Source organism: Clarias gariepinus, chromosome 16 (assembly GCF_024256425.1).
Source record: "Clarias gariepinus isolate MV-2021 ecotype Netherlands chromosome 16, CGAR_prim_01v2, whole genome shotgun sequence".
NCBI classification, from domain to species: domain Eukaryota; kingdom Metazoa; phylum Chordata; class Actinopteri; order Siluriformes; family Clariidae; genus Clarias; species Clarias gariepinus.
Window position 1 is genome coordinate 9562963 of NC_071115.1, and position 18321 is coordinate 9581283.

The following is an 18321-nucleotide window of genomic DNA, read 5'->3' on the forward strand; positions in this document are numbered from 1 at the left end:
GCTATGCTTCTAACTTTGTGGCAACAGTTTGGTAAAGGAACCTTTTCTCTTCCAACATGACCATGCCCCAGTGCAAAAGCAAGGACTATAAAGACATGGTTTAATGAGTTTGGTGTGGAAGAACTTGACTGGCCTGCACAGAGCCCTGACCTCAACCCCATCGAGCACTTTTGGGATGAACTGGAACGGAGATAAATGCTCTACAGAATGAATGGCCGCAAATTCCCATAGAAAAACTACAAGATCTTGTGGACAGCCTTCCACTAAGAGTGTATAAAAGGGGCTATAAAAAGGGGACTGACTCCATATTAAAGTATATGTGTTTGTATACAATGTCATTGTAGATTTGGCCAAATACTTTTGTCCATAGTGTACGTTCAATAATTCAATATTTAACAGGATAAGGTTAGTGGTATAGAAATAAATCACAAACTAACCAAATAACTTATAAAATAAGATGCAACACTGTAGTAGGGAATAAGGCACAAAAGGGCGTCAAGTTTGTGTGAAAAGTCCCAACATGAAGTGGAGTCACAGTTACCACTTTGGCAGCGCATCATAAAGTGTTTTATTCCTCTTAGACTAGAGCAATTTGCAAATGCTTCCATTTGGGTCACTAATAAATAACACACACAAGTAATGCTTTTTAATTACATTTAATGTTGTGAAACATCTACAAATGAACACTTTAACACTGATATCACTTCTGTTACAACAGCTCAAAAACATTGTTCCCTCACTATCACATTTTTTTCTCTCTTTTAATATTAATAAGACAAACCCTCCACCCTTAAGACATTGCATGTTGGACAACTGAAAAGTTACAGCTTCACCTCTGACTTCAGCACTGACCAAAGAGACCCCTAATGAATGATTAGCTTCACAGAAATCTTCAGACTATAAACAAGCGCAGGCATTTTTAAACATGTAGAATTGAAAATAATGATCAATGTCACAATAGCAACTATTCAGCATGCTGTTATGTGAGGAACTTCAGAAAGGCTGCAAAGAGACTGAAGTAGTACAAAGAACCTCTATAATTCTGTGGTTCTTGTACAAGAGCGTTTTATCTAATGCGTTATGCCTGAAAGCTAGGGCTTAGTCATGTGTCTATTATTTAATTTTCTTTCTTTCTTTTTTTTTGCTTACATTTTCTGTTTGATATTTTCCATATACTGGACTATGCAAATGTCCGGGGCCACCACTTTTTTTTTTTTTTTTTCATATTTTGCCTCCAAAAGGGTCAGACTTTCTTTACTTTTAATGTAGTCTTGAATGTTAGTTTTGCGGGCTCTCTGAAGGACTTTTTCAACTGTCGTTTTTTGGCTTTCATTTTCAGTCCAGTCCCTGTACCTGACCAGTTTTAGAGGAATTATTAATGTTTGTTTTATTTGTTAAACCACACAGTGACCTACTATGTGTATCTTTCAAGCATATAAAACATCTAACTTAAGACATAAACCAGTGAGAAAAAGGTGCAGATGATGACAGATGATCAGGCCGGTGATTAGTATACCGGTGATGCTGAATACTGAATGGTCGAAAAACAGATGAGAGGGGAAATGAGGTCGCTGCTGAGATTGTTACATAAACAACCAATTTTTAAACTGTATCTTTAGGCACTTTGCAGTCTGTCACAGTAAAACATTTGTTCACATTTCTTTAATTAAGTCTACATCATTTAATTTAATTGTATATGAAGACATGGCAATATTTACCATAACACACTTGAAAAGTAGCCTTTTTATTGTTTTTTTTTCATTTACACAATAGTGAACGAAAAAATTTTCGCATCAAGTATTAAACATTTTATTTTAAGATTTTATTTAAACATTGGACATCTTGACTTTATCATTAAAGAGTTTGGTCAAAACTTCCTTTCTTTAAGTTCTGGGTGATTCTCAGTATTAGATTCCCTTTACATTCTTTCAATTAAATTCTTCTTCTTTGTCTTTTGGCTGTTTCTATTTCAGGGGTCGCCACAGCAAATTATCTGCCTCAAAATGCCTTTTTAAGCCATCATTGCATAGAATAAGTGTCTTTGCATCATAAAAAAAAAAATTGGGCACAGATTTAAAAACAACAACAACAGGTTGTCTAAATGTTCTTATGCTTAAATAGTGGATTTTGACCATGAATCATTATCATACTTATTATGAAAAAAACAACTAAGCAATTATTTTTAGGTTAAACAACAATTACCTTCCAACAACTAAAAATTGCACTTATTGCTGCTAATATAATCATATGCTTATGCAATTTAATATTTTACCAAAAAAAGAAAATATTTCCAACCTTGTCACACCATACCGTATTCTTCTTTAAAAAATTAATGGGTCAGTCCCTGTGAGCTCAAGTGACATCACACAAAAGTCTTGAAGAACTTGCTACAAAGACCCTTGCAGGGTGAACATGACATCATCTAGAAATTTCTTACTTGAGACTCTTTTTTTTTTTGCCGTTTCATTTCCCTGAAGAAAGCGGATAAAAATCATTTAAATACACTACATTACATTTCCTCAAAGAAATTTAGACTTGATAGCTTGTTAAAATTAGACTGTACAGCTCTCCATGAGATCTGGAATAAAACCCAGGAGAAAATACAAAGTAGGATTACTGAGGTGCAAATCTTTCCTCTCATCCTGTCTGATTCCATTGCTTCATCAGAGAAATTACAGAGATAATAAAAAAGTCATTTCTTTCCTATAGTGTTTCTCATTTCTGCAGATCTGTAGGCATGTTTAACAGTCTGGCAGTTGCCGTAAGGTTTCTGGTGACATGCAGGGTCTTGGATTAGCGAGTATGATTTATAGAAAAGTCTGATCTTGTTATAACTACATATGTATTTTTAAGTGAAAGGAAAAAAATATTCCTTCCGTCTCCGGAGACATTTATCATGGGGACGCACATGGTACGATTTTCCCCTTAACGGGACGTCATCCATATAACAAAATCATACTATGTTTGAAAGTTTGGAAAGGCTTGAGGGTGACACTTTTCCTACAGAGTCATAGTCAGTTTTAGCTTACAGCTCGTACAGTACGTGGGTGTACTGTACCACAGCTGAAAACTCCTCTGTGTGTAATCGGGCATCTCTGGAAACCGTGAGAGGAAATGGTTTTAAAAGAAAAAAGGAAAGACAAAGACTATAGAGAGATTGCCGGGAGCTTAATTTTTAATCGTGGCCAAAGATGGCAAGATGAATAGAAAACCAGATATTAGGATGTGAGGGTCCTTGGAGCGCTGCACTCTGAGAGAGGGAGTCAGAAGGAGTAGATAAGGTTAAGGAAGGGAAATATTTTATTCTGTGTGTCGCAGGCTGTAGAAGCGATCACCGTTAAAGGGTCTGCCTTTAATCCATCCCATCCCATCCCCCATCACCGTACCATGCACACTCCTCTAACCAATTTCATATTTCACCCCCTGTTTCACCTATCACCCTGCCTGTAAGGACATTAACCCCTCTTACAAACCTCCCTCTCATCTCTGACCCAATTGTTTTTCGGGGGGAATGAGGGGTAAGAGGGGTCCATTGTGTGTTCCACAGAGAGAAGAGGAGGAACCGCATACAACCCCCCACCCACTTCTTTGTACACGCCACACACACACACACACACACATACACTGCGGTCCCACATGGTTGTCAGATCGTGTGTAGAAATGTTGGGGGTCCGGTTGCTTCCTGGGTTTAAGGGTAATGGCTGCTGGTCTCTAAGGTTCTTGTAAAAGTCTTAAAAGGAAAGAAAAAGAGAGAAGAGCAGGGAGATGAAAGGAAAAGGGGTGGAGAGGCTGACACAAAGAGGAGAGGCAGCAGGGACGCCCGAGTGTATGTAAGTACATAGTTGTGTGTGGTGTGTGCGCGTGTATATATATGTGTGTGTGTGTTCGTTCATTAGAGTTGTGTGTTAGTTCCTGCGATCCTATACAGGGTTCTGGTTGATATACTACTCTGTTCGATGGCGTAGAGCGTTCCATTATTCAAATCCATCCAACATCAAGTTGTTGAGTGTGTGAATATATATACACATACACACAGAGCACATGTTGCCTCATTCTTTTTCTCATTTCATTCTTTGTGCTGCATGATTTCCGTAAATGGTCAAAAATTCTATTTTTAGTCTATTCTGCTTAACAAAACAAGAGCTGTTCATTTTCTCATGCATTTTCAGACACATGGAGGAAAAAAAAAAAAAAAAAACCTTTCAATTCAGCTGGGGTGAAAAGGTCTATTTCTGTTTTTCTTTCTTTCTTTCTACACTGTAGATCATGAAAGGTTTTTAACACTCATTTATTGGACTCTAAGCTAAAAGGAAATCAAAAAAAAAAACGTGGCTTTAAATCACAATTAACATTCTTTAAAACTGTAATCTAGAATAATTCAGCCCTATAATAATAAGATCAGCTTTTTTTTTTTCTTTTTTTTTAAACTCAATTTTTTTATTTTTTATGTGCTTTGTGCTTTGTTAGGATATTTGTCAGAAAGACAGAAATGAATTGGGTTTATTATACTGAACCTATGATGTTCTTTCAGAAATAAGGAAAATGCGTGCTCCTCCGTAGTGACATTAGTAGTATTAATGGTTTCTGTGCTGCTTGCAAGATGTTGGCATGTCAAACAAACCCATAGTTTAATTTGCATATACCAATAGTAATAAACAGTAATTAAAATGTTATGGTTTATTTACCTCTCGACAAACAACATACCTCCATTTCCGTAGAGAGGAATGCTGTAGATAGACAAGTACGGCTTAGGAAAGCAGGTTATCCCTGATGACTGTTCTGCTGAGCATGTGCTCTTTGTGCCGTTCTCCACTGCCCAAGGGGAGGGCACAAGTGAAGAGACAACTCTGTGTATTTGTATATGTGTGTGTGTGTGTGCTGCAGACACGTGCCAGGACCAACTACAACATTATAGTCACTAAATGGATTTAGAAAATTTTGAATTCATAGTATTAGCAGAAAATTATATAACACTTTATGAAGGATTGTAGAGTTACATTCTGCCCTACAGTTTAGCTCAGGTCTATAAAAAAAATCTATAATTTGTTAAACATTCAACTTCGTGCTGGTACGGGGTAGTGGTGGCTCAGGCAGTTGAGCCTCCGGGTTGTTGATTGGCGCATTGGAGGTTCAAGCCCCGCCACCACGGGTTGTCACTGTTGGGTCCTTGGGAAAGACTGGTGCTGGTTCTATGCCCAGTCAGAAAAATGTGAGGATTGTGACAGGAAGGGCATCCAATGTAAAACCTGAGCTGGTAAGTCTCAGACTGGTTACTTACTTAGAGTTACTGGCCTCATAAATCACCAATTAACAGCTTTTTTCTCTCTAGGAGCCACGACTATGGATCATTTAAAACCAAAGTGGTGCTTCTAGGATAAAAGGACATATATCATTTAAGCATAAAAACATCTAACTTAAGACATAACCCAGTGAGAAACAGGTGCAGATGATGACTAATGATCAGGCTGGTGATTAGTATACTGCTGATGCTGAATGGTTTAGACGAGAGGGGAAATGAGGTTGCTGCTGGGGTCGTTACATAAACAATTTTTAAACTGTATCTTTAGGCACTTTGCAGTCTGTTACAGTAGAATATTTGTTCACATTTCTTTAATTAAATCTACATAATTACAATTAATTAAATATGCGGACCCGGAAATATTTAACACAACACAGTGAAAAGTAACCTGTTGTTTTTTTCATTCCCACAATAGTAAAAAAAAAAAATTGCCGGATCGAGTATTGAGGATTTTTTTTTTTTTTACGTTTTATTTAATTATTTATTTTTATTTATTATTTATTACATAACATCACGACACGACATCACAACATGACGGATTATTTCTACAGTATGTCCCCAAGTGTTTTTTTTTCTTTACAGAGCAAAATACGATTATAACACCATATTACTAGATATTTTACTCTGGTACTCATGAACTACTGAATTGTGGTGCTCTTCTTAGTACTGATTAAAGATTTTGGCATGGACATTTACACACAAATGGATATAGTGCCAGTCAAAAGTTTGGACACAAGTTGGATTTATTTTCTGTTTTAAAACAATACTTTATTTTTTTCAAAACTGTAAAATAACATGTATGGTACTGTATTAGGTAACTAAGCAACAACAACAGCCAGTTGTTATTTTAAAACACGAAGGTCAGCTGTTCTGGAATAGTTCCTGCAAGAACAGTATTGCCAAGTGGATTTGCAAAACCCATCAAGCACCATGATGAAACTGGCTCTCATGAAGATCATCCTTGGAAAGAAAGACCAAAACTTACCTCTGCTGCAGAGGAGAAGTTCATTTAGAGTCACCAGGTGATCACCAATTAACAAACAGCACCTCAGATTAGAGGCGATATACTGTGCATAAGTAGCAGACACATCTCAATATCAACTGTTTAAAGTAGATTATTGCATATGTTAAATGCCTTTAGAATTGTTTTACAATGCAGAAGAAAATGAAAATCAAGAAAGACCATGAAATTAGGTTTGTCCAAACATTTGACTGGTTGTGTGTACAGCAAAACACAACAAATGTCAATATAAATGGTATAAAGATATTATACATTCTTCTTTTAGAAGGTTTAAACCCCAGCACTGGTTTATCTATGTGCTGTGATGCACTTTACAATTTCTAAATAAAAATTAAGCAGAGCTAAAACAGTCAGAGATCATGAATTACTGTCCTGTTGTGCGTGGGAAGGTATTAGTATGCCTGGTAATTATGTTTACTACAGTAGGTCCTGTTCTCCAGCCAGGGATTCTGAACTCTGTTATAAACTTGCAAAAATGATGAATAACTGGTCAGACCTTATATGGTGTGTCCTTGTGCGATAATATGGCTCTGTTATTAAAATCAAAGTGAAACTGAAAATGGTTGGGGAAAGAGGTTGCATTGAAAAACGAAAGTCCTTTATGTAGATCTACAGTATTGTTTTAGGTGTTGTTGTTGTTGTTGTTTTATTTATTCATTAACAGGTTCCTTAACAAACCTGGTAATCAAAAAGATTTAGTGTGCGAGAAAACTCAGGCCTTTTTTTCCATGTTCCATGTTTCTGTAATTACCCATTACAAAAATCTACTATATTTGTTTAATTAAAACTCAACCAACATTATTAATTTTGCATGTTTAATTTTTTCAACATTTAATTTTGACACTTTGCATATTTACTGCAGACCTATTTATCCATTGTAACAAAAGTGTCCAGCATGTTGCGGAATTCAAAATTCATACTTATATATCCCAAACCATTTTAAACAGGATTTTGCCATTTGCACTTTTTAACATCCTTGTGACTCCAAAAAAAAAAAGCATGCAACAATCTTCTTTCAATTTGCAATATCTTAAAAAAGAAAGAAAAAATAGATATACCGTATTTCATTTTGCGATCTAACTGTTCAGATCATTTCTACCCACAGACAACTTCAAAGTTTCAGTAAATAACTGAATTGTTAGAAGCCTGTTTACATTACAGTCTAATATGTGTATACAATCTTGGGGATCACTTGCGTGGACTCAAGTACTTAATTTTCCAGTCACAGTCCAGATGCTAATGTGAAGTCTATAATGCATGTGAGTGTGTGCATGCGTGTGTGTTTGAATCTCTCCTCATTTGCTAAGTCTTTTGTCACTCTCAGTGCTAGTACTAACACTCCTAGACACAGATCTGAGGTGAAAGGATGGTAAGGTCTGCTAAAGGGATTCAAAGCTCTCCTCTTGGATAAAGACATCAGGAATGTCCCAGGATCCACGGTTACAGCCTGTTAGGCTAACGTCTTTAAGTGTGTGTAAGGGTAACAGTTCCATACCCCCCGACACACACCCCACCCCCACCCCCATCTTTTTCTCTTCCTCTCTCTCTTCCTTTCTCTCTCTTTCTCCGCACTAAATAGATATCCGGAATGGCCTGACAATTCTCAGACTTGTCCTTATATAGCCATAGCAAGCAATACCTTAAATGCTTTATTAGGAGACAAAATGTAAACATTTAGCTTGGAAAAATGAGTGGAGAGAAACCAGATACTCTGTAAACACAGCGCAGAGCAGCAGCAAAGTCCGTATTTCTCACTGATGTATGAAGTCAGTGTTTGTGTGTGTTTGCGTGTGCATCTGTATATCTGTGCGTGTAAGACAAAGAGAGATGGAGAGAATGCCTGCTGCCTTTCAAAGTGAGTCATCTCCTACTGAGACCTGCCTGAGACCTGCCTGAGACCTGCCCTGATTTATCCTTACAGTACTGTATATTAAATAAACTATTTATCGCACATCATCGTCCTTATTATAATTATTGCACTCTTGTTTAATACACTGCCTGGCCGTGCTTATATATTTATTTTCTTAGACTGTCGTTAGCTTTGATTATAATGTGCAACAGCATGGCATAGTTTCAACAAATTTGTCCAATGTCATTTATTTTTATCCAGAGTTACATTAATTATTCCCTTCCATCCTGGAACATGCCTATGCCATGGCTCATCGCTCTGGGATAGGGTTATTTTATAAAATAGAGGAACTTATAGAATAAGTATATATCACAAACATTTAAACATTTTTAACTTTAAGAAACTTTGGATGTTTGTATCATCTCCACCGTTACCCATATTGTAACTCATAATTGTAACTAATGCCAGGTCAAGTCTTAAAGCATGACAACAATTCATTTAAAAGCTGTGTTTCACTTTAAAGGCACTTTTGATCATTTACTTTCCATTTTCTCTTTTCTCTTTTGTAGAGTCTGTGAACTTTGCCATCTGGGACACTGTCGTCCGACGCCATGAGCTGGAGCTTCCTTACACGTCTGTTGGAGGAGATTCAAAACCATTCCACACCAGTGGGGAAACTCTGGCTTACAACATTAGTTGTATTCCGCATTGTGCTGACAGCAGTTGGTGGAGAGTCCATTTACTATGACGAGCAGAGCAAATTTGTGTGTAACTCAGGCCAGCCTGGCTGTGAAAACGTCTGCTATGATGCCTTTGCGCCACTTTCACATGTCCGGTTCTGGGTCTTCCAGATCATCTTCTCTGCTATGCCGTCACTCCTCTACATGGGTTATGCAGCTAATAAAATCTCCCGCACCAAGGAGATGCCAGGGACTGGGGATGGAGATCCATCAGGGGATGGAACAGAAGGAGGGTACGCACACCGACGGCCAAGGAAGCTTTACTTTGGGGCACGTCAGCACCTGGCAGGGCACGAGAATTCTGGGGAGGAGAGAGAGGATGACCCAATGATCTATGAGGTGCCTGAGATGGATAACACTCGAAGGGAGCTTGTTCCACCACGTCCCAAACCCAAAGAGCGTCATGATGGGCGGCGGCGGATACGGGATGATGGCCTGATGCGAGTGTATGTTCTGCAGCTACTGACACGGTCAGCCTTGGAAGCGGCCTTCCTGGCTGGCCAGTATCTGCTATATGGCTTTCATGTGGCACCCATCTTTGTGTGTTCAGGTGAACCTTGCCCGCACCGTGTGGACTGCTTTGTTTCACGCCCTACAGAAAAGACCATCTTCTTGCGTATTATGTATGGTGTCAGCTGTCTTTGCCTGTTACTCAACGTTTGGGAAATGATTCACCTTGGCGTAGGCACCATCAAAGATGCACTACAAAAACGTCATGCTGCAATAGCCGATGAAGAATATCAACTAGGCCTGCTGGGGGCCGCGGGCATGTCAGACAGAGTGAGCGGGCCAGCACTCAGTGAAGGAGAAATGGTGGATGACGTCGGGAACAGAGTCAGGGAGGCAGACTATGTGGGTTATCCGTTCTCCTGGAGCACCCCATCTGCACCACCAGGATATAACATCGTAATAAAGCCGGAAGCATTGCCCTACACTGACCTAAACAATGCCAAGATGGCATGCAAGCAGAACCGTGCCAACATCGCACAAGAGGAGCAGCAGCAGTTTGGATCCAACGAGGACAACTTTCCTTCGGCAAGTGATGCACGGCCGCCACCAGTCAACGAAGATGCTGTCCAGCTGGAGGCAGCTATTCAGGCCTATGCTCTCCAGCACAATGCCAGCAATAGCCATAATAAGATACAAGACAACCACAACAGTAATGATAAGCCACAAAGTAACATCCCCACCATTTCTCAAAAAGACAGGAAAGCTCGGTCGAAACATGGTAAAGAAGGCAGTGCTGGGAGCAGCAGTAGTAGCAAATCTGGAGAGGGAAAACCATCTGTATGGATCTGACGCTGTAGACATCTGTAGACAGTTCCTCTTTACAAAATTTTGGGTGTTTACATTCATACACACACGCACATGCACAGATGATATAATTTTTATGTATACTGTATACACTGTATATTTGTTTACTGTGTATTAGCATGTTTCTAGTATTTTTTAAATATCTTTTGTGCCTTATTATCCAGGGAATTCTTTAAGACTGAAAGAATACTTTTGACTGATCTTCTGGTCTTCCTGTTGTTTGAAACACTTGAACCTATTTCTATATCTATGCTTGGCCATAGTGTTTTTAAAGAAATGAATTTGTTAAAAAAAAACTTTGTTGATATAGGTGCGAGCAGCTCCAAAGTCATCCTTGGATACGAGCCAAAATTTTTCTTCATATGATATCAAGTTATGTCAAACATCAGAAGCAGATAATGATATCAGATCTGTACATCTCCACTAGATTGCAATGCCACATTCCACATTTCTAATTATGTGATGTCACATTGTGTTCAATTTTTGGTTTCTAGAATGGAGACTGGATGTTGCTTAAAAACAATGATACCTATATACAAATCCCTGTATATGCATGCACAGGGTTTTTTGCTTGCTTTTAAACTCTTTACAAGGCGGTTAAAGGGTCAATGCCGATATCCTAAAGTACAGTACCATTCCTTGTTTTTTTCACAGAGCCTTCACATGAAAAAAAAAGAAAAAAGATAAAAGGCCACGACTGTGTACAGGCTGTTTTGTTATACTGCCCCCCTCTGCTTAACAGAAGGTATTTAAAAAAAAAAAAAAAAAAAAAGTAGTGTTGGATGTTACATTTGTCTTTATCCACCTGTAGTGATTAGAACCATGTTCAGATATATTTATTTACTCTCTAAGGACTACAGGTGCGCCTGATTTCCAGTCACTGTGAGTCACTGGTAAATTTTGAATGCCTACGCATGTGTTCATTCTTGATAAGCCTGTGTATCGTGTAAAGTCTTCCGTTTTGCCTTGTATGGCCACATTCCAAGACTTCTTTGCTCTTTCCTGCACAACTTTGATGGCAAAACCTAAATGCTTTGGGAGACCTAATACTGTTCGTTAGCATGGATTCGTCCTGCTGCTATGCCATCATGCTAACAGAGCAGAAAAGGCCATATATAAATTCTGTATTACATGTGAGTGATGAAGAGAACAAACCCTTTATATTTCAGCAATACATTTCTGTAATGAAGATTGCTTATTATTGATATATACAAGATTTGGCTTGTTTGTGGTATTCAAATATTTAAAAAATGTTTTCCTATGTGGACTTTTTCTTTATTTATCGTACCTTTTTGGTGAAAACGAACAAACAAAAAAAAAAGTATGTTATAGAGTTTATATCATTGCATTGATTTTTTTTTTTTTAAACCAAAATGAAGTTCATTTTTGTATGAACCTAAAGATGAAACCTATTTTATAAAGTGTGCAATGCCTATTTAGCCATACTTCCTTATTGATGTTAGGGCCGTTTGACTGGCAATAGGTATTTAAATCTTGTAGTAAAACTATCTTGATTGGTAGAAAGATAATCTGAATTTGCACTTTGAAAGAAAAAGAATTGCTAAGAAATGAGGGTGAAAAATATTTAAACAATGCAGAAGAACATCCAACTGCAGCTAAACGGTGTATGTTTCAGCAGAAACGGAAGGAAGGGTCTAATTATTAGGACAACTAAACCATATTTAAAGTACTTTGTACAACTCTAAGGAAAGGAAATACACTTGTTGCTACCTTGTGTCCTACATATGGGGACTTTTGTCTATATTTATGCTTTGACCCTAAATCAGGACGAACACTGTAGACATGTGTTGAGTGAAGGCTTCTGGCACAGTGCTTGGCCAGCACATCTTCTCAGCAGGGTCACAACAACTGATGGCGCTGTATACTCTGATTACTGAAGAGTGAATATTTATGTGCCTGTATTTCCTTTTCGTAAATAAGGTTAAGAAGTTTAAAATGTAAATTATCTCTTAAATATCTCTCATTGTTTGTCTTGTTGCCCCCACTTATGCCTCTTTTTATCTATTCTTTGTAAATGAGAAAGAAATACATGTATTGTATCTAAAAGGGAAAAAAAAACATTCTTTTCTTAATGTGCCAAGGTGTAAAGTACAACTATTTACATTTTTAGAAACTGGTTTTTGGATTTCTTGAAAATGCATGCGTAGAGCTATTTTTCGTAATAAACACTGAAAAAACGTCTCAGTTTCAGCTGGTCCAAAGTGAGATGACTTACTCAAACTTTACTAGAACAGCTCACACAACAAGCAAATATGACATTTAGACAATGATGCACTACTTAATTGTTGGCTCTCAGGTCTAACTATCATTAGCTATTATTGGCCTACTAATGATTAAATGATTAAAATACGAGTAATAAAAATGATTTGTTCAACTGTTGTTTAACCAAGCCTACAACTGCATTTATGAATACCTAAATTGTTATGTTTAGTAATGTTTCGTAATTTTTTACTTCATTTTGAATGAGTCACTAAGAACTAATTGTTAACAGTCAGTCTGCTCATTAAAATGCTGGTCACGGTCTGCTCGATGACAAACCGCAAGAACTGAAACATGCAAACCCAAACATTATATTGTAGTACATGTACATAACAAATTTTGTTTGTCAAACCGAAATTTCACAGTTTTTTTTAAACATTGTGAATGTTATATTTATAACATTGAATTATGTTTATAATCCTTGATTAAACAAAACACACTATGAGCAGGTCAGACTGGTAGTCCAAGTTTAACTAGCTGGTAGGTAAGAATTCCTGAATTATAGCTTTAAACAAACAAACAAACAAACAAACAAACAAACAAACAGCTTAATAGGTGAAACTTCTCACGGTGCGCCAGGTCACGCACACGCCTCGAGCCAAACCCTGATCACCGGCTACTCCTCTCCACATTCCGCTCCGCGGCCTCTGTTTTGACGCCTCATTTGGCTGGAACACACCTGCTACGTATTTTCCCTTTATCACCTCGCTCTATATAAGTCTTGCACAAGCAACCACATTTTGCTCAATTATTGCGTGCTCCAAGCGCTTTGTTTTTTTTTTTGTGTCTATTGTCTGCCAAAAATAGTTTCTCGCTTATTCACGTTGTTGAACTTTTTTGCTTCCCTAGGTTGCGTGTATTTCCTGACAAATTGGGTTTGTTCGCCACGTTGACTGATAACCCGGCTTTGACAACTTTGCTCACGTTTCCGACAGAATTTTATCTAATATTTCTCATTATAAAAAAAATTAACATTATAAGAAATAAACAAGAAACTGAACATGTATATAATTCTATTTATAGACATATTTTACAAATTATTTAAGCATAATAATTCCGCTTATGTGGCACGGTGGCGTAGCGGTTCGAGTTTTTGGAAACAGTTTATGGGTTAAAGCTAAAAATCAGCAGATCAGCTTTAATGAAAATTCTCTCCTTAACCTTTTAATACAAATAAATATAATTTCGTAAGGTAGTATCTTGCACCTTGTTTACACTAAGTTGTACTTATTTTCTGATCAGGCAAATACTCTCCCTGTTCGGTAATTGGAAAGTGAATAACAGATGAGAATACAAGAAGGTACAGTACATCCGGAAAGTATTCACAGCGCATCACTTTCCCCACATTTTGTTATGTCACAGCTTTATTCTAAAATGAATTAAATAATTTTTTCCCCTCAGAATTCCACACACAACACCCCCATAATAACAACATAAAAAAAGTTTACTTGAGATTTTTGCAAACTTATTAAAAAAACAAAAAAATCGAGAAAGCACATGTACATACTGTAAGTATTCACAGCGTTTGCCATGAAGCTAAAAATTGAGCTCTGTTTCCCCTGATCATCTGTAAGATGTTTCTGCAGCTTAATTGGAGTCCACCATGTGGTAAATTCAGTTGATTGGACATGATTTGGAAAGGCACACACCTGTCTATATGAGGTCCCACAGTTGACAGCTCATATCAGAGCACAAACCAAGCATGAAGTCTAAGGAATTGTCTGTAGACCTCCGAGACAGGATTGAAAAATTTCTGCTGCTTTGAAGGTCCCAATGAGCACAGTGGCCTCCATCATCCTAGAGTGGAAGAAGTTCGAAACCACCAGGACTCTTCCTAGAGCTGGCCGGCCATCTAAACTGAGCGATCGGGGGAGAAGGGCCTTAGTCAGGGAGGTGACCAAGAACCCGATGGTCACTCTGTCAGAGCTCCAGAGGTCCTCTGTGGAGAAAGGAGAACCTTCCAGTAGGACAACCAACTCTGCAGCAATCCACCAATCAGGCCTATATGGTAGAGTGGCCAGAGAGTCTCATCAGACATGAGAATTTTGTTTCTCATGATTTGAGAGTCCTTCAGGTGCCTTTTGTAAACTCCAGGCGAGCTACCATGTGCCTTTAACTAATCAGTGGCTTCCATCTGGCCACTCTATAGTCGTTGTTCATAAAGAAGGTGGTCTTGGCTTTGGCCTTTTGCATGAGAGCCACCTGCCAATAGCCCTTTGTCAGCTTAAGTTAGATGACAAAGTTGCAAGTGGAAAAAGCTGCCGAAAGTTATTTAATGTTATATATTAAATAGATCGACCATCCTGATCGGCACCGTAATGTGGGGGCTTGACCTCAATGATGCCATGCTGCAACATGCCGTTCACCTCAGCATAAATGGCATGACAGCGGGCCTCCAGTGCACTATACAGCCACGAATGATGGTGATGATGCCGTGCAGTGTTCTGATGTAATGACACACCAAGTGAGTGAGCTTGGGTTCAGTGGAGAACACTGATCAACGACAAACTGATCAACGTGTTCACTCTGCTCCTGGTTTAGGATGAGCTTCAGATCCTCTGCTCAGTGAACAAGATTGCGGATTTGCTTTTTGGCAGAGAGAGTCAAGTGCTGAGGAACGAGGGGTAATTCTCTGTTTAAATAGGTTAATATGATACAGCTTGGTTTGTTTGCTACGTTGACCGGCTTTGACAACTTTGCTCACGTTTCTGACTAAATTTGATCTATATAAGAAACAAACATTATAAGAATAAACAAAAAATGTTTATGTTTTATTGTTTTCACTAAGTTGTACTTATTTTTCTGATCAGCCAAATACTTTCCCTGTTCGATAATTGGAAAGTGAATTACAGATGAGAATACAAAAACGTACAGTGCATCCGGAAAGTATTCACAGCGCATCACTTTTTCCACATTTTGTTATATCATAGCCTTATTCTAAAATTGATTAAATTATTATTTTTTTCAGTTCAGATACAGCTCAGTGCACTTGCACATACCTGGCTAAGTAATTTGCATGTAGCACTGTGGCGCCACTTGTGCCTTCTGCGTATGTTGCTATATGATATGAAGTACTTTGTTAAGTTGATCTTTGTTAGTCTGTAACTATTGTACATATTCTATAACTGACCTCAAGCTGCACCTCTCAGGCTTCTTTAGCGACACCCAGCATACCATGCGGTCGGCAGCCGGAGAGCGGCTTAAAGCTGATGGAGGAATGCAGCCTTTCATAGGCCGCAAACAGGACATGTGGGATCATCTGGTCTGAGCAGATTTGCTTAATATACAACAGCCGGCACACATCACACATTAGCTCTGACATAAAAGTCATATTTTGGTCAGTAAGAATCTCTTTTGGGAGGCACACTCTGCTGAAGAGTTGCACCAGCTCACTCACAATGTTCTTTGAAGTAGCTTTTCGCAGGGGGACCGCCTTGGTGTACCTCGTAGTATAATCGACAATCATAAGAATGCACAACAACGGGCCGACCAGGTTCATGTCTATTCTTTTAAAAGGTACGCTGATAATAGGCAGTGGAATTGACGCTGTTCTTTGACAGATGGCACAGCACTGGGAAAAGTTGCACACCTCCTCATGGAGCCAAGATCAAGTTTGAGACCATTAAGACTGGAAGCCACAGGAACAACCTGGACAAACACAGGTTGAGCTAACAAATGGGTTTATTATAGGAACAATAATAGATAAAGCTTCAGTCACAAAAGCTTCATTATGACACAGGTTTCAGTAGGACAGCACGTAGGTGTTGTCTGCATTTAGATCCATGAGAAAAGCATCAGAAAATAATAAGATGAAAGGAACCAGCAACTGATTATTTAGGTTACTGACAATGTCGATACAGGAGATATACAGTATGTCAACAAGATAGCAAGGTGATTTTAAGGGAAAAACGAAAAGAATCTATTATTTTCTTTTTTAAAGAGTACTGTAGTACTTGCTCCAGAGCCTATATTTACAGTACTAAATCTACAGAATCATGCTTAAAGTAAATTTAAGCCTGAAAATATCCTTAGCTCAGAATAGGACATAAATTTTATTTATTCTTACTCATTCAGCAGGGAGTAGGAAAGCACTGTTTTTAGAACTGAGAGCCACAAAGTAGATTTCACGTTAGAATAGTTTTTATAGTTTTAAACTTAACTGTCGAAAATCAAAATGGTTGATTAAAGTTGTTCTAATCAGACTCGTTCAAACACAACTGTTTCAAGCCCTATAATAGAGCTGTGCAGGACTGTCATAATCTGGTCAAAATGAAATTAACCAAAACTAAAAGATAAGGAAAACTCTGTTGTACTCTTACCTCACTCATCTTCTATACCGCTTCATCCTGTATGCAGGGTCATGGGTGTCTGGAGCCTATCCCAGGAGACTTAAGGCCTGAGGCAGGGTACACCCTGGAAGGGGTGCCAGTCCATCACAGCGCACACACATTTATAAAACCTCCCCCGAGAGCAGCTTCTCCCAACCATCCATGAAGAGTTTGGAGACAAACAATTCCTTTTTCATGTTTTGGGGAATAAAAATTCTAAATCTTAGGTCCATGGTCAGGAAACTCCCCAGATCATAATCTTATTAAGAAGTTGTTGTCAATCCTTAAGAGACAGGTGGGAAAACAATGCCCTGCCATCAGTCAGGATGTGGCCCAGAAGTTGATTAACAGCACATCAGAGCGAATTGCAGGTCTGGAAAATGAGGGGTCAACACTGCAAACATAAATTTTTGGCATAAACGTAATGTAATTGTTTATAAAAGCCTTAGACACTTATGAAATGCTTGTAATTATACGTCAGTATACCATAGCAACATGTGACAAAAAGATCTAAAAACACTGAAGCAGCAAAGTTATATTTGTCATTCTCAAAACCTTTGGCCATGGGTGTATGTATTCTTCGTTTCAGTTTGATAGAGTTTTTTTTTTTTTCTTTTCTCTTTCAACCACACAGCCAAGACAGTTGATAAATATAAGATTATTTTCTCAGTCACTTAATTGATGTTGCTGTAGCTCCATTCATATAATTAGATATGTTTCCTTGCGCTTTTAAAGCTTTGTCCTTTTATCAATTTTGGAGGGTTTGTCCTGTTTTTTTGTAACGTCATTGTGGTACCATTTTCTCCAGATGTTGATGATGGCCTTTCATTGGTGTTCCATGAAGCATCAAATATTTAAAAAAAAAAATTTTTTTTACCCCTGTCCTGATTGATTCCTTTCAGAAATAAGACCCTGTACTTTCTTTGTAGGCCTCTTGTTGTCCACAGGTTTATTCTCAGTTAAATAAAAAAAAGGGAAGTCCTATAGACAAAGTTGCTCTTCAGGTGATAATAACAAGAGTTACTACTTGATAATCAACTGATTAATGCATTTGAACTGTGGGAGAAAACCTAAATACCTTGCGAAAAACCACCAAGCATGGGAAGAACATCCAAACACCCATCCTTGGAGGTGTGAGGTGACCGGGCTAACCACCTGGCCATTCATTAATCATAAATTAAATTAATGAATAATTAATTCCTATGAAAATGGACAACTTTATTACTTTACTCACATAAGTTTACTTAGTTACTCAAAAAAATCTTTTTCTAAAACAGGACTCAAAGATCGAAACAGTTTTGATAAAAATAAATGTTTTTATTTGCTAGAAAATATTTTACTGGTCTTAAATTTATACGATTTATGTAACAGCAGAATAATTTAGACTTTAGGACAACAGTTAAATGTTTCTTGGCTCATTGGATTTGAGACAGTATGTTAAAAGTTTAAATCAAAGTTTGCTTTCGGATTAAAGAAGGATGTAGAAATTA

At 38.0% G+C, this 18321-nt stretch overlaps 1 protein-coding gene across 2 annotated transcripts in view; it reads left to right on the plus strand.

Moving 5' to 3' along the window:
* Positions 1-12482, plus strand: part of gjc1 (gap junction protein gamma 1) — a 30510-nt gene extending 18028 nt beyond the window's left edge. Inside the window, exons 1-2 of one of the 2 annotated variants that reach the window (XM_053515189.1) lie at positions 2792-3830; positions 8739-12482. In XM_053515189.1, coding sequence (XP_053371164.1) covers positions 8781-10208 — 1428 coding nt within the window. In that variant the 5' untranslated portion in view covers positions 2792-3830; positions 8739-8780 and the 3' untranslated portion in view covers positions 10209-12482. Of the gene's footprint in view, positions 1-2791; positions 3831-8738 lie in introns of those variants that run through there. The other variant, XM_053515190.1, reaches the window with a different exon arrangement.
* Positions 12483-18321: the final 5839 nt, after the last annotated feature.